The 15,399-nt window shown below is 53.9% G+C and overlaps 1 protein-coding gene across 1 annotated transcript; it reads right to left on the reverse strand.

The window, feature by feature from the left end:
• Positions 1 to 1,237: 1,237 nt before the first annotated feature.
• LOC149852845 (uncharacterized) lies at positions 1,238 to 15,337 on the reverse strand. Its single transcript, XM_090028166.1, has 9 exons — positions 15,202 to 15,337; positions 12,741 to 12,899; positions 11,910 to 12,120; positions 11,391 to 11,474; positions 10,706 to 10,878; positions 10,040 to 10,214; positions 6,095 to 6,211; positions 4,410 to 4,594; positions 1,238 to 3,908 (listed from the first exon to the last, which is right to left on the reverse strand). Exons 3-9 carry the CDS (start codon positions 12,112 to 12,114, stop codon positions 2,544 to 2,546), a joined length of 2,304 nt encoding a protein of 767 aa, XP_089884292.1. The 5' UTR covers positions 12,115 to 12,120; positions 12,741 to 12,899; positions 15,202 to 15,337; the 3' UTR covers positions 1,238 to 2,543.
• Between the last annotated feature and the right edge of the window lie 62 nt (positions 15,338 to 15,399).

Below are 15,399 nucleotides of genomic sequence, written 5' to 3' on the forward strand. Positions count from 1 at the left end.
CACCTGTCACTGGCTGCACCTTCTTTACCTCTACTATCACATTTAACCCAGACAAGAAGCTCACTTCCCCCTGGCCAGAGGTTGTTTCAAAAGGTGCAGGGCATGGGCTGCAGAAGTCCCACAGCCACTACTGGAAGTGGCACAGCTGCTTTTGCTGGAGACCCTACTCCCTGGTCGGTGCTTGCAGGGGGGGCACCGGTGCTCCCATCTGCCCCCCTGCCTGTTGCCTAAACAGGAAGCACAGCCTGACAGGGGGTGTACTGGTGCTCTCAGGGGGTCCATGTGCACCCCCTACATGTTGCCAGTTGGGCAGGGCACTTGGCTACATAGGCGTGATGCCACAAATGTGCTCCTGAGGCTTAACACTGGTCTCTTAGGGCTCTGTGCAGCCCGGGGTACACAGACCCTGCAAGCCTGGGGGGTGCTTTGCCTACCATGGTATTTCAGGATGCCTCTTTCAGCCTGAAGTATCCAAAGGTAGCCAGCTGAGCAAAGGGAACAATAAAGACTTGTCTTTCCCATCTCCCCTCAGGAACTTGCAGCCAGGCACACTTTAAGAGATAGCTTTATTGATCAGAGAGGGAAAGAATGGGGGAGGGTGTAGAACAAAGGAAGTTAGAAAAACACCTTGAGCAAGTTCTAACAGTCATACAAAAAAAAATGGGCTCAGTGGCCCTTTTAATACACATCTGAATTTACATAGTTCTAATCTACTATCAAGTTTGTATGTTTATTACAAATCATCCAGAGAGTCTCTCTAGAAGTCCATGCTTGTTTAAGTCTCCACAATGACTGCCTCCCCTTCCCAAAATGCCTCCTGCAGGAAGAGGAAGTGCAATCTCCCCCATCTCTTAGGAATGTTCATAGCCCAGTCACCTTGGTGACCAGGCCTAGTTGCCTCACTGACCAGGTTGACCTGAACCATGCAGCTAAACAGAAGGCGGCTGAAATGTCCCCATTCACAGGACGCAGAGGGGGATTCTTTGCAGTCTGTTCCCATTTCACAGCTCGGGAGAGGACATAGAGACCAGCCACAGGAGTATCACGTTAAGCTGTGTGTTTGATTACCAGGGCTTGGTTTTCCCCAATTAAAAAAACCCAAGCAAAATGCAAATTCTCTAATAAAACCCCCCACATCCATGATTCAAATTAAAGCTCCCCCCACCCCACTGGTGCCCTTCACTCATCCCCAAAGTCCCCCCAGTCTTGTTTGTGCTTCTTGACCCCCACCCACAGCCCCTGCCCCCCCAGCCTTGCCACAGGGGCCCCCTACCTATGACCCACAAACCCCCAGTCCTGCCAGAGGTAGCCCCCAACCTTCTGCAAGCCCCAATTACTGCACAGGCTTCAGGAGGAAAGAGTGAGCCTGAGCTGAGTTGGGGTTTTCCCACCCTTTTTGCAGATAGCTCTTGCAGGTTGAGGCTCAGCCAGCCTGCAAAGCTCTTTGCAGAAGCAGGGAATCCACGAGTTTCTCTGCTAAAAGGGAAAACTCCTGTTTTCTCCGATAAAAATGGGAAATCTGTGGTTTTCTCCGTTTTTCTGTGGGAGACAGAAAACCTGGATCCCTGTTGATTACCAAGGAATCTGTTGTAAAGAATGGTATGAAGGGAAGGAGGGTGGGGCGGGGGGGAGACACCTCGCATCTGGTGGTGCAGAGTTCTGATAAGGGGCTGAGAAGCAAAGCCTGCCAAACTGAGCTAATGGGGTGGCAGCAGCTGTTTCGTACAGACCACAATAGGCATGTGCAGGCCTGGGAGAGGGTTGATGCAGTGGGGAGGAAAGGCATGGTCATGGTGGAGATCAGGGAATGCTTCTCCAGCAATAAATGTCCTCCCTTCTGCAATTCTAGAGCCTCACATTCAAGAACCCTGGGCCCAGGAGGTAAGTTGAAGCTGGGAGTCGGCCAAAAGACAGTCCCTAGGTGTCATTTGGAGCCAGCTGTCTTGGGGAAGGCATCTATTGTAAAGGCACTTCTTCTCCCCCTGGGAGCACTGGCTGCTTTTAGAGAATGATAGGAGATGGCACAGGCTCCAAGGCTGATGCTAAGACCACCTTCTCACAGGTTCCCCCAGTATCTGGGCTGGCCTCTGCCTGAGGTGGTTCTTTTTAACGCCTCACCCACATCAAACCTGGAAGGCAAGCCTCTGTGTCCTTTGGGTTTTGCAGTGCCCTAAGCCAGGCTGAATGAAGGGTGAACTGTTGCTGCAGTACACCAGTGTGAGACTGGTTCCCTAGATGCAGACGCTGGTGGGTGCTGAGCAGGTATATATCCCCAAACTCTTCCTGTATTGCTGGCAATATTATGGACACTCCCAGATAGCGATGCACTGGTGCTGGGCCAGTTTCGAGGAGTGGATGAAGCACTTTGCTCAATCTGAGCACTGATGTGGCTTCTCCCTTGTGTGGATCAGCTGGTGCTGGGCCAGGTTAGAAGATTGTTTGAAATTTTTCCCACACTCCGAGCACCGATATGATTTGTCCCCCGTGTGGTTGAGTGAGTGCTGGGCCAGACTGGAGAAATGGCTGAAGCTCTTCCCACACTCCTAGCACTGATGTGGCTTTTCCCCTGTGTGGATACGCTGGTGGCGAGCCAGGCTGGAGGACTGAGTGAAGCTCTTCCCACATTCTGAGCACCGATGTGGCTTCTCCCCTGTGTGGATACGCTGGTGCTGAGTCAGGTTGGAGGACTGAGTGAAGCTCTTCCCACACTCCAAGCACTGATGTGGCTTCTCCCCTGTGTGGATACGCTGGTGGCGAGCCAGGTGGGAAGACTGAATGAAGCTCTTCCCACACTCTGTGCACTGATGTGGCTTCTCCCCTGTGTGGATACGGTGGTGCTGAGCCAGGGTGGAGGAGTGTGGGAAGCTCTTCCCACACTCTAAGCACTGATGTGGCTGCTCCCCTGTGTGGATACGCTGGTGCTGAGCCAGGGTGAAGGAGCGTGGGAAGCTCTTCCCACACACTGAGCACTGATGTGGCTTCTCCCCTGTGTGGATACGCTGGTGCTGGGCCAGGCTGGAGGACCGAGTGAAGCTCTTCCCACACTCTAAGCACTGATGTGGCTTCTCCCCTGTGTGGATACGGTGGTGCTGAGCCAGGGTGGAGGGGTGTGGGAAGCTCTTCCCACACTCTGAGCACTGATGTGGCTTCTCCCCTGTGTGGATACGCTGGTGCTGAGCCAGTCTGGAGTTGTAAGTGAAGCTCTTCCCACACTCTGAGCACTGATGTGGCTTCTCCCCTGTGTGGATACGCTGGTGCTGAGCGAGGCTGGAGGACTGAGTGAAGCTCTTCCCACACTCCAAGCACTGGTGTGGCTTCTTCCCTGTGTGGATACGCTGGTGGCGAGCCAGGTTGGAGGACTGAGTGAAGCTCTTCCCACACTCCGTGCACTGATGTGGCTGCTCCCCTGTGTGGATACGCTGGTGCACAGTCAGGCCGGAGGAGTGAGTGAAGCTCTTCCCACACTCTGGGCACTGATGTGGCTTCTCCCCAGTGTGAGTACGCTGGTGCTGAGCCAGGCTGGAGGACTGAGTGAAGCTCTTCTCACACTCTGAACACTGATGTGGCTTTTTCCCTGTGTGGATCAGCTGGTGCCGGGCCAGGTTAGAGGATCGGTTGAAGCTTTTCCCACACTCTGAGCACCAATATGGTTTCTCCCTCGTGTGGTTGAGCTGGTGCTGGACCAGATTGAAGAAGTGGGTGAAGCTCTTCCCACACTCTGAGCACTGACGTGGCTTCTCCCTTGCATGCATGCACCAGTGCCTTGCCAGTTTGGAGAGGTTCGTGAAGTTCTTCCCACACTTCGGGCAGCAATGCTGCATACGCTGGTGCTGGGACAAGTCTTGACAGCAGATGAAGTTCTTCCTGCCCTCACTGCAGTGGTGTGTCTTCCTCCTCAGGTAGATGCACTGGTGCCAAGACAGGGAGAAAAAATGGGTGAAGATCTTGCCACACTTGACAGCTGTGCATGATGATTCCCCCTCTGCACATGTAGGTGCTTTATCAGGTCTGTGGGGCACACAAAGCTCTTCCCCCATTTAGTGAAGTGGTGGGGTAGCTCTCCAGAACGGGTCTCATGGTGAGCAACCAGGGTAGAGAGGCAGGTGAAGCTCTTCCCACTCTTGGGTGCATATGTGAAACTTATCTCTGGTGTAATTTACCTTGTGAAGAGCCAGGAGTAATGGGCACCTAAAGGTTTTCCTGACCTTCGGGAAGGGGTGGGCTCTGCCCCTGTGCTTGCCAGCGAGCTCCTGCTTCCCTCTGAGGCCCTCCCCAATGCTTTGGCTTGGATGCAGTACATCTTTCCAGTGGCTTTTGAGGTCTCTCAGCTCCACAAATTCTTCCCTGCACCCAGGGCTCTTTCTAGGTTCTGTCCCTTCTCCACTCTCAAGCTCAACTGGAGACGGTACCTGGTTCACTGCTATATTCTCCTTCTGCTTTTGGGGCCTCCCCTGACTCTTGTGCCATGGCTCCTTTTCAGGTCTCAGAGAATCCATGTCACGCAAACTCCCTGGGGAAGTCTGTGCTGGTTCCAGGTCTGCAGACCTTTCCTCAGGACACTGCTTCTCAGCTCTGCTCAGTAGCCAGGCACCTCCTGCATGGGGAAGAGAAACTCCAGATTAGTCCCTACTCTGCTGGCAGCAGGCTATTACTGCTATTACTTCAGCTGGGACAGGCCTTAGAGCAGGCCTGGACCTTGGCACTTGTGTTCCCTCAAGAAAACAAGGTTTTCCTGCCAGAGCCATTGCTAGGGGTGTGCGGGGCCTGGGGTATATCAGTCTGTGCACGGCTAGGGGGTGGGGGTAGCAACTGCCCACAGAGGGCGGCAGCAGCGTTGATGATGGGGAAGGGGGTGGTGAGCTGCTGGAGCCTACAGAGCTTGGTGGTGGCAGAGCCAGTGGTGCTCGGCAGTGGTGATGCATGGCGGCCGTGGCAGGGCCTGTACGGCACTGCCCACGGGGCCCCCCAAAGTGCGGGGCAAGTTGCCCCGATTTGCATCCCCCTAGGGACAGCCCTGCTTCCTGCCAAAACCACAAGCGCTGAGGAGCAGGTCCCTGTGCTGGGCGAGTGTTTCCTACGCAGTGGAGTTCAGAGCCTGACTCTCAGAATTTCTGGCCCAGCTGTCCATAGCATCACCTCAGGCCCTGCTGAGACAAGCACACGTGGGACACATGTGTTAGGGTAGTGTGAATAGCTTCTTGCTCTAATGGGCTGAGGACAAAGGGAGGACTTAGAGCTGTGGCTATGTCTTCTGAGAGGAGCAGGACTGTGCTTCCTGCCTGCTTCCAGGGAAAGGTCTTGTTCAAGGAATGCACCCACAGAGCTTTCCTCTGCTGATGGGTCCCAGGTGACCTCCATATCACAGGAGTCTTCAAAGGGTCTAAGGCTTTGGCATGAACCTGAACCAGGACTCTGTGCCGAGTCTCAGGCTTTGTGACACTCAAAGCCCCAGAGAGGAAACAGGATGGGGGCAATTCTGGTGCAACACACAAAGGATTCACTTCCTCCCACAACCTGAAATCTTATTCATCCCACCTGTATCATGGAACCATTTAATGCAACCTGAGACCCTGGTGAAACTCTTCCTGGGTTCCAGGTCAGCCTGACCAGGAGAAGCCAGGGAGACCCTGTTTCTTTCTTGTCCAACAGGAATGGCTACACAGCGTCTCTGTATACCATGCTGATTTCAATGGGGGACTACAAATAAAATCATACCCTGGCAGAGGGTGTTACAGAGGTGTGGCTGCCTTGTGCTGAGGAATGAACTCTTACATTGCCAAGGGAAGATGGAAACTTAAGATCATGGCAGCCCAGGGAAACCAGATCTGGGCCAAAAAAATCAAGACAGCAAACTTGATTGTCCCCTAACATCTGTCATTTGGAGGGAGAAGGAAACAGTTGCTTGTCTCCATATTGCTGAATTCCATAGAGTGGAAACAACACCTGCCTGGACACATTACAACATCATGTGTTTGAGGTCAGCACCCTGGAATGGCAGCACAGGGCAGGCCAGCAGTTTCCATGTCCCCCTGGCACTCTGGCTACGGAGCATTACTGAGAGCAGAGTCAGGTGGAGAGGACAGCCACAACTCACCTGGCAGCAGGTCCTCTGATCTTGAGATTTCCCCACAGACCTCATCATCACAGACCCAGAGCTCCACTTGTCCTTGCTGGATGCTGTAGATTAAGTCAGGTGTGGGACCTTGATATCCTGTTTGGGCAGTGGTTAAAGAGCATTTGTGACTGGGTACTGGATGCAGAATCACCAGTCGGGATTTGGGGAATGGATCCAATGAACTCAAGGTGTTTAGTAGGGTGGTGATGGACAAGGGAGAATGGGCATTTAGGATGAAAGAATGCCCTGCAAGGAGAAGCCTTCAAGAGATGATGGTTCTTGTCACCCAGGTGATGGAGGGATGGTCATAGGAAACTGCAGCAGGACACTAAGGTGCCTGCTACTTTTGGGAGCAATGAGGAAGGAGCCCAGGTGCTGCTTGCTAGGGCAGCCGGAGGGAGCCAGTGACTCACACCTGTTAGCAGCCAGCTGACTGGAAGGAGCAAGGCCTGGCTCCCATTTAAACCCCAGGGCTGAGGCCTGGTGGGCAGTCCCCTGCTGGCAGTCAAAGGGGGAAGAGGTCTGCCGGAGTGATAAAAGGGAAGAGGCCTAAATGCACGAGCAGTTTGGCATGGGTGAGGGATGGAGCACCCTTGGGGGTGGCTCGAGTGATGCTTTAGCCAAGTGGCTCAGATTTATGTTCTAGCCAAGGGGCTTGTGTTTTGTTTACTGTGTAACTGGAGGTTTGGGTGGGGCTATTAGGGGTTGGAGGAGGCCTCATAGGGGGCCCACGGTGGTGTGGGAACCCCAGCCCCAAGGAAGGGGGCAGTGAGAAGCCCCAGAGACGGGGGCAGCGACCTTCGACAGCCAAAACAGGCAACATTGGGAGTGTGTTGACCCCAAGCACCCAGTAAGGCAGAGAGAGTGACAAGGTCGCAGAGAGCCCAAGTGCCCAGTGAGGTGCAGGGTGAGAGAGGGCTGCGGAGAGCCCGGGCGTCCAGTGAGGCAGAGAGAGACTAGGTCGAAGACAGCCCAAGTGCCAGAGAGGCGCTGTTAGGTAAGACAAGGCTGTGAAGAAACAGAGCGTCAGCCAGGCACTGATCAAGATAGGGCTGTGGAGAGCCCAAGGGATAGTGAAGTACCGAATAAGACCAAAGAACATCCAGCGCATCTGCAAAGCTTGGGGCGTGGTACAGGAGTAGTTGCAGCCACGCACGGCCCGTAAGGCCGGGGTGCATGGGACACCCATTACAGAAACGCGACTAGTAATAGCAGGAGAACCGTGGCCAAGAGGACGAAAAGCAGCCCCCCCTATAAAATTTATAAGACCAAAGACGTGGCGGGTGAGATTCGAGGGTGCTTTTAGGCAGCTTGGCATGGTACAGAGGGCAACTAGGGGAGAGCACGACGACCCTAGGATGCCCCTTCGGTTACAGAAACAAAGCACAAACCACTCCTGATTTAAAAAGGGCACTAAACTGACGGTATCACTAGGGACAGGCATGGGGATTGATATAAAAGATAGGTTAACTTGCTTAACTGAGTAAGTCATAAGTTCAGTTCAAGCATGAGTAGTTCATAAGTTTGTAAGTTCATAAGTTCAAGTCTTTTAAGTGTTTGTCTAACAAGTTGATTAGTAGACAATTTACCCCATGCATATGACAGATATGTAATACTAAATATAATCTTACGAAAATGTAGGTGCTAATACAGAAGACATCTATTTTGAGGCTTGACCCTGACCCAACCGGAAAGAGGAAGATGACCCTGACTCAGCTGGAAAGAGGAAGGTGCCCTCAACTGAAAAGGGGAAGATGCCCTTATGATGATGACAGTCGCAAGAGATAATTATAACTAACAGAAAAATACCTAATGATGACTAACCTCATTATACCATATGTAAGACAAACATATAAATATAGAGGGTTCAACCCCTCTTGGGCATGGCTCTTGGGCCTCAAGGCGGGAGTCCACCCTTCTGCAGAAGCAATAAATTTTCTACTGGGACTTTTGTGTCTCTTGACTCATTATCACGGCTAGTGCCCACGACGCAAGACCAAGCTGTCCTTTCCTGTTTGGGCAGCTAACTCAGGTTTTGCTGACAGGATGCAGTAATCCATGAGGTATTTGGTACCAAAAACATAAAGCTTTCACTGTTTTCAAGGTACCAAAAAAGAAGAGATATTGAACACACTTGTGGATGGATAATATTTACCGTATCAGTGTAATTCTGGGACAAGGAGTGAAAATGAGCTTAGTGAAGGGACTTGTGGCAGTGAAAAGCATACAAGACAGGTGGCTGACAATGAGACTTTTTCTGGGAGACAGAGTAATTAATCATCACCAGGGCCAGGAAAGGATGATTTCATAATAACGAAAGCTGCAACTGAGCAATCATCCCCTCTGCTGGGAGCATCATACCAGGAGGGGAGATGAGTGCACAATTTGGCAAGTACTACAGGGTTTGACACAGTTTCTGGGAGTCATGGATATGGACAAGAGGCAAAAGGAGACATTTCACAGCATGTGAAAGGCCATAATATAGAAATGATCTATGTGGTCTTTGTTGAGCTAGAGAAAATACTGAAGCACTTCCCTAACAAAATCTTCTGGGGGAAAGGGAGGGAAAAGAAAGCATCAGAAAAGTGAACTGACCAAGTAAAAGCTAAGTATTTTGACCCTGTGCACAAGCCAGAACAAGCCCATGTATTAGAGATCCTCTGGAAATGAAAACTGTTTTTTACTAGGTCCTGCAGCTAACCTACTTCTTTTTATCATAATGATGGGAGTCTGATCAGCAGACGGATTTTAGGAAGCCCACAAGAAAACTTTTGAGAGTGGCAGAGGGAGCTTGAGAGCACAGATCTTAACAAAAATACAGCAAAGCCAGAGTCTCTGATCTATGGAGATGTAGATGACAGGGAGAAATGTGGACAGAAACTTCCAGTGACCCCTTGGTAGAAGTACCTGGGTTACATCACATGTACATCTGTCACTAGAGGAGTTGAGGAAATGCATCATCCCTGTTATGAATTACGCTCGTAAGCCATGTGCAGTTTGCTCTAGGCTGGGGCAATGATCACGCAGAGCAAGTACCCAGAGTCAGATACAGAATCTTTATTTGCTGCGGCGAGGTGCCTCCAGGGAGGGACCCCGCCTATTAGATACTATTTTCTTTTATACCTTTGTTAGTACATTAGCGTTGGCTCGTGCTTGCTTAAATACTCAATCATTTACTAACTAAACTTCTACTCTATCTAATCTGGTTACATTGTTTATGTGAATACTGAGGTTTAACCTTTGTGACTGCATGCTCTATATACTCTCACCAAATAGTCTGCCTCTTCTAACAACAATTGTTGCACCACTTTTAAGGTTCCTTGTTGACCGGATTCAGCTAGCTTCATATCTTATCAGTAGCTCTTACATAGCACTTCTCTTTTCAACTGTCTAGTAAGTGCTGTGTCCGCTCCTATGTATTGAGGTTAAAGGTAAAAGAAATGGCCTCACTTCTATACTGCAAAATCCACATACAACAGTCCCTCCTTTTCTTTTGCTCGTCAGAGAATTATATGGGAACAGAATAATAACTGTAGCCATGGACTATGTTTAAAACATCCCCCTGTTGTAGCAACAGAGGCCAGTAAGACTTTCTATTAACTTCTGCTGGGTCATAATGAAAGGAGAAAGGGGAATTAGATATCACAGAACTAAGCATGCTAGGACTGGAGATGATATGAACATGCTGAGAAGGCAAAGGGAGATCATGTTGCCAAGAAATTGCTGCATATGGAAGAGCCAGGAGTTACAAGAATGGGGAAGACTCAAGTGAAGGTGGCTGGATGAAATTAAGGAGGATATATACCAATTTGAAATGTGAGAGAGGTCTGATCACTGACAGAACAGTGGGGAGGAAGTGGATGTAAATCTCCAGCCAAAAGTTCATGAGGATGAGAGTGCTGAAACAGGGAAATGACTACGAACCTCCAGAGTTCACACAGTTCCAGGGAGAAGCAAAAATCAGAGCTTTACCCAGGGAAATGAGGGCTTGGTAGTTCTTCAGCATCTGATCCCAGTAAAGCACCTTGTCTTCATCTTCCAGCAGCTCCCACTCCTTCTGTGTGAAATACACAGCCACGTCCTCAAACACCACCTGGTGCTGTAGTCACAAGCGTTACACCATCAGTGTCTTCTGTTCCAGCTACTTCCAGCCTCCACGGCCCTATTGGGAATCGCTGTGTACTACAACTAATTGCAATCTGAGCCATGACAGGTAAGGGTACACATTTCAGCTGAAGCCTGGGGAACTGTGATTGGATGCGGCTGCGGACACAGGAGTTCATGTGTCAGCTTTAGCCCAGCTCATCATGTTTTCTTTGCTCTGTCCTTCAAGGCAGCCTGGGCAGCACTTTTAGAAACAGAGAGCCCTGGCTCTCTGACCAGGCCTTCCCATGCCAGCACCCCTGGCTTTCTGCATGTGGGAAGGAGCTCCTGCCAGTGCCAGCTTGGTGTGCTTGCAGCCTCCACCACCACAGGCTTGATGCTGTTTAGGCCTCTCTGCTCCCCAAATTCTTTGCACTACCCCTGGATCCTCCTGCTCTCTGCCCTAGCTGTACTCCCACTCCCAACTAAACCTGTTGTCCTGCTCACCTCTAAGCTCCCCACATGCTTTGGAGGCCTGCCCTGCCTCTTCTCCACTTGGTCTGGCTCGGGTGTCAGGGAGCCCCTTTCTTCCAGTCTCCCTGGGGAAGTCCTCTGCAGCTCCAAGTTTACAGGCTCTTCCCCAGGAGAGTGCTGCTCAGCTCTGCTCAGGGTCCCAGCACCTGCGGGTGGGGAAGAGAATGCACAGGTTGGCCCCGGTGCTGCTGGTATGGGGAAAGCCCTGCGAGTCTCTTGTATTGGTCTGGGATCAAGGCAGACAGAGGCTTCAGTGTGTGGAGGAGGGGGGAAGAAGGAAGACTCAAAATCCCACAGCTCCAGCTAATAAACCTCTACGGGCATGAGGCTGGAGATGACCCTGAATAACTCTGTCCCAGCATGGGGAGGCGATCACAGCACTGTCAGAGCCTTCAGGGAAAATCAGGGACATCACTCCCTGGGAAAAAAAGCTTGAGGGGAGTTGGTGCTGTATTAGGATCCACATATTAAGGGCAGGGGGAGAGGAAATGCAAGGTCAGTCTTCTCCTGGGCATGTGAAATGATTCCAGAGGCACCAAAAGAACAAGAACTGCTGATCTGCTGGAGCACTGACCCCATCAAAATGTTGGGGCAGAGATTTCTCCACTGAGGGGTGGTGTCTCCTGATGCTGGAAAGGGAAGGACCACTGCTTCTTACCTGCTTCTGGGCCTCGAGTAGGGCACCAGCCTGAGCAGCTTTCATCTGCTGACAACTCCCAGGTCTCCTTGATTTCAGGGGAATCTGCAGTAGGACAGAGGTCTGGGTTAGCTGTACCTGAACCAGCCACAGGCCACTGGGAAGTCTCATTTCCCCATTACCTGAACCAGCCCCTTACTGGGCACAGGGGGCTCATGGGGGCAGGCGAATGGGTCCAGTGAACACCGACTCTTGGAATGTGAATTATGTCACTGATTGTTACCATGGCAGCACAACAAGGCCCAAGCAAGAGAAAGCTTCTCTGTGCTGGGTGCTGCACACATGCAATGACAAAGATCAGGGTCCTCAGCCTCAGAGCTGCCCACACACAGGGATCAGGTCTGTCCTGGCCCAGCCACGTGGTTATGAACCTTGCAGCCTTGGCACGCGCTGGGGCAGACACTCAGGCCTCTCCCACTGCATGCAGGACAGACACTCAGGCAGTCAAACCCACACAGAGGTCTCCATCCTATATCTCACCTGACTCCTGGTGGGGCAGGGGCTCCTCTCTGGGCACGTGAGGTGGCTTGTCCCCAGGGCCTGGGATTTCCATGTCTCCTGACTCCTCCAGAAGCCTGTCTGCACGATGGGCATTTGGCTGCTCCGGCCAGGAATCACTAGGTTCCCGCAGTGCCCCAGTTTGCTGCATCTTGTCTGAAGACACTTCCTCGGCCTTCCCACTCATTGTGACCTGGAAACCAGATAAATGAGTCATGGGGCAGCCTGGATCTGGGAGAGATGGGGCTGGGAGGGAACATCCCCCAAGCTCATGGAGACAGGGACAGCAGCAATCATGTTTGGGATGAAATGTTTTCACCTGCAGCTTCTCATCCTCCTCCTGTCCCAGGCTCATGCTGCACCCCCACTCCCAGCTCTGCTTCTCCTGGAGCAGGATGGATAGAAACTGCTCCAGCACCACCAGCTCCAGGATCTGCTCCCAACTGTGGCTTGGGAGATCCAGCCAGTGCTGGCTGAGGTCCCACAGGTGGCCAAAAGCCCCCCTCTGCTTCTGGGCAGCAGAGGCCCCTGAAGCATTGAGACCAGGTCTTGGGTGGGAAGGTCATCCTCCAGAACTGTGGGGTCTCTGAGGGAATCTAAGCCTCGGGAAGGGGGCTGCATGGCCTGCATCATCTCCTACCCCCAGATCTCCCAGCACTGGACCAGCTCCTCCTGCAGCTGCTGCTTTACTGCCTGTGGTGCCGACCACCTCGGGGATGCCCCCCTGGTCTCAGGCCAGATGACAGGAGGGAGCTGTCCTGCCCCCTCAGCTCCTGCCCAAAGACCTCCTGGGTCCTGCCCCTCCAGCTTCACCTCTGGTTGCACCAGGGCTGTGAAGGGAAGGTCCACAGCTGCCACGGGCTCCAGCACAGCAGCCACTGTCTCCACCAGGAGAGGCCTCACCCAGCCGGGTCCTGGGGTCTCGCTCTCCCTGCGCGGCACCTGCTGACAGTGTCCGGCCTCCAGGGCCACCTGTGGGAAAGGAGGGAGCACAAATTTCACCACCTGATGGGAGATCTGGGACCGTGATCCTGTCCCAGCCTGAGGCCTGCCCAGCCCCGTCACCCCCGACTCTGCCCACTCAGAGCAGCCTCAGGGTTGTCCTCGCTTCCCTTCCCGCCTGCCGCACACGGCGCGGACCGGGCTAGCTCCAGAAACCCCCAACCCCAGCTCCTTCCCCAGCCTCCGCCAGGCCCTGCTGCACCCGTGTGGCACCTAGTAGCTCACGTCCCACAACCCCACTGTCCCTCCGGTGCCCTCACAGTGCTGACTCCCCTCTGCCATGGGGACACTGCCCTGCCCAGCCCCACAGCCCCTCCCGCAGTGCCCTGCGCATGGCCCCAGCTCCCCCTAGCCCCAACCCGCAGCCACGCGACTGCACCAGGGCCAGGTTGTGTCGGCCTGGGCAGCGTCTCTCAACAACTCCCGGCCACCAACCAAGCCTCCTGCCCCACATCCGCTCATGAGCCTGTCTCCCAGGGTCCCTCAAGTGCCCCCACAGCTCCTGGAGGGGGCACAACTCCTCCTGCCTGGCCCACAGCCCAGGACCTCTTCCCAGCCAGACCCCCCTGGACACATCAGGGCCCAGAGCCCCCCACCCAGCCCACCCACGTGGGGTTTGGCTCTGGTTCGGGGACAAAACCCTGCAGACCCCTCCCCACCTTCCTCCGGGGGGACGGGCAGGGTCTCCCCGCCCAAGGCTGCAGAGAAGGCAGCACAGCTCCTGCTCCACCCAGCCCCCCACCCCATGCCACTCACTTTCTCTTCCCTCCCTGCAGCCTAGGGGCTCCTGGGAGCTGCAGCACAAACCCTGGGCTCCTCCCAACATGACGTCAGCTACAGGTCATACCTGCTGCAGCTCCCCCGCCCCCCTGCATTAACCCTTTGTTGGCAGCAGCCAGCAGGGCAGGGCTGCTCCAAGGGGTGGAGACCCCCCCTCCCCTGCTGGGCTCAGGGAGGCACTAGTGGGGGGGGGTTGCCCCTCGCAGCCTTAGTCTGCCCCCAACCCCCTTGCCTCAGTTTCTCCTGCCCGGCTGTAACAACCCCCTGCAGTGCCAGGCACAATTGCTACAGCCAGGGAGGAACTGACTTGGTATTGGCTGTCCCAGGGGTTAGGGTCCGAGGCCAATGGGAAGGGACAAACACAAGTCCCTAGGCATAAAGATGTCCACTTAAAGCAGTTTTAAGGACGAGATCACTTTTTGAATGCAAGTCCAAACAAAATCTACCACGTGCCATTCCCCCCTGCCCAGCAGGGCAGTCTGCAGGGAGAGAACGATGAGGGGCAGATGGAGAAAAAGTTATTTGCAGGGGCATGCATGTGCACTCCCCCAGAAGGTAAGTCTGTGGAGGAAGAGGCAGGGGAGCGGGGCGCAGATCAAGGTCCCTGTGGTGAGGGAGTGGGGCCCTGGCTGGGCCGGGCGGTGGGACAAGCGGAGTCCCAGCGTGATGTATCCGCGATCTGCCAAAGCCCCTCTCCTTCAGGCAGCAACCTCCAAGGGCACGTTTCCGGCTTAGCTGCGCCTCCATTGGCCGACACAGGCCCCCTCGCATTGCAAAGTGCGCCCTGCGTCTGGGAAAAGCCACAAACCGTGCAGCTGGCTTAGCGCAGGATGATCAGGGGCTGCCTGGATTTCCCTTTCACTCCAGCTGCAGTCGGTGAATTTGGTGCTGGGGGTTAGACAAGCCACTAGAGATCGGAGCAAGGACAGGGCAGACCCTCCCCGCCCAGCTGGTGAGGTTGGATGCAGGGGACTCCCCAGTCGCTGACTGGCTACTGGGGGGGCATGTGTCCCCCCAACTCAGGTAGCACCAGTCACCCATGGGGAAGACTAAGGGGGGAACTGATTTACATTGGCACGGCCACTTTGTTTTTGAGCCGGGTGGCCCGCCCTGCTCTGTCTACCCCACTGCACCTAGGAAGGATGGGGGCAGCAATTCTTAAAACCTCTGTTTTGCTGCAAAGTGCAAAGACAAATGCGCTCGGATTGGTACACTGACATGCCCTTGCTTCGCTGCGCTTTGGGGGAACTGAACCAAACCAATTCTCCTGCGGCCCTGGAAAGTTTTTTTTTTTTTTCCCCTGTTTTTTTGCACCGGTCCTGGAAGCACTGCAATACCAGGTCAATGCATGGAGTGGATGGAGCACGCTCCGGTTCCACCGCCCAATACCAAAAAGAATCTGCTCAATACAGACCTCCTATGGAGGACATATCAGAGACAATTACCCTGGGGAGCTCGCCTACGTGGTCACGCTGCTTCCCCTGCCACCCACCTGCGACTTGGCATCCCGGTACGGCAATCTGCACCAAGGACCACAGCAACCTGCCTGCGCACGTCACCCGTGACGTCACGATTCGCAGCTGCTGCGTGAATCTGCCAGCTCCTCCGCCAGCAACGCGGCCCCGCACGGCGCCGTCCCGCCCACAGCCAGCTCCGGGGGCAGCCCCCCCCCCCGGCTGCGGCGTCCAGC

Source organism: Crocodylus siamensis, chromosome 15 (assembly GCF_052110815.1).
Source record: "Crocodylus siamensis isolate JL-2025a chromosome 15, ASM5211081v1, whole genome shotgun sequence".
Lineage (NCBI taxonomy): Eukaryota > Metazoa > Chordata > Crocodylia > Crocodylidae > Crocodylus > Crocodylus siamensis.

Bases quoted from the DNA above. Each gene is read 5' to 3' on its own strand.
- LOC149852845 (XM_090028166.1), bottom strand. From the start codon at position 12,114: ATGAGTGGGAAGGCCGAGGAAGTGTCTTCAGACAAGATGCAGCAAACT. The intron at 10,879-11,390 runs GTAAGAAGCAGT...CCCCACCCGCAG, and splicing joins TACTCGAGGCCCAGAAGCAG to GTGCTGGGACCCTGAGCAGA. The intron at 10,215-10,705 runs GTGAGCAGGACA...TTGTGACTACAG, and splicing joins AGCATGTGGGGAGCTTAGAG to CACCAGGTGGTGTTTGAGGA.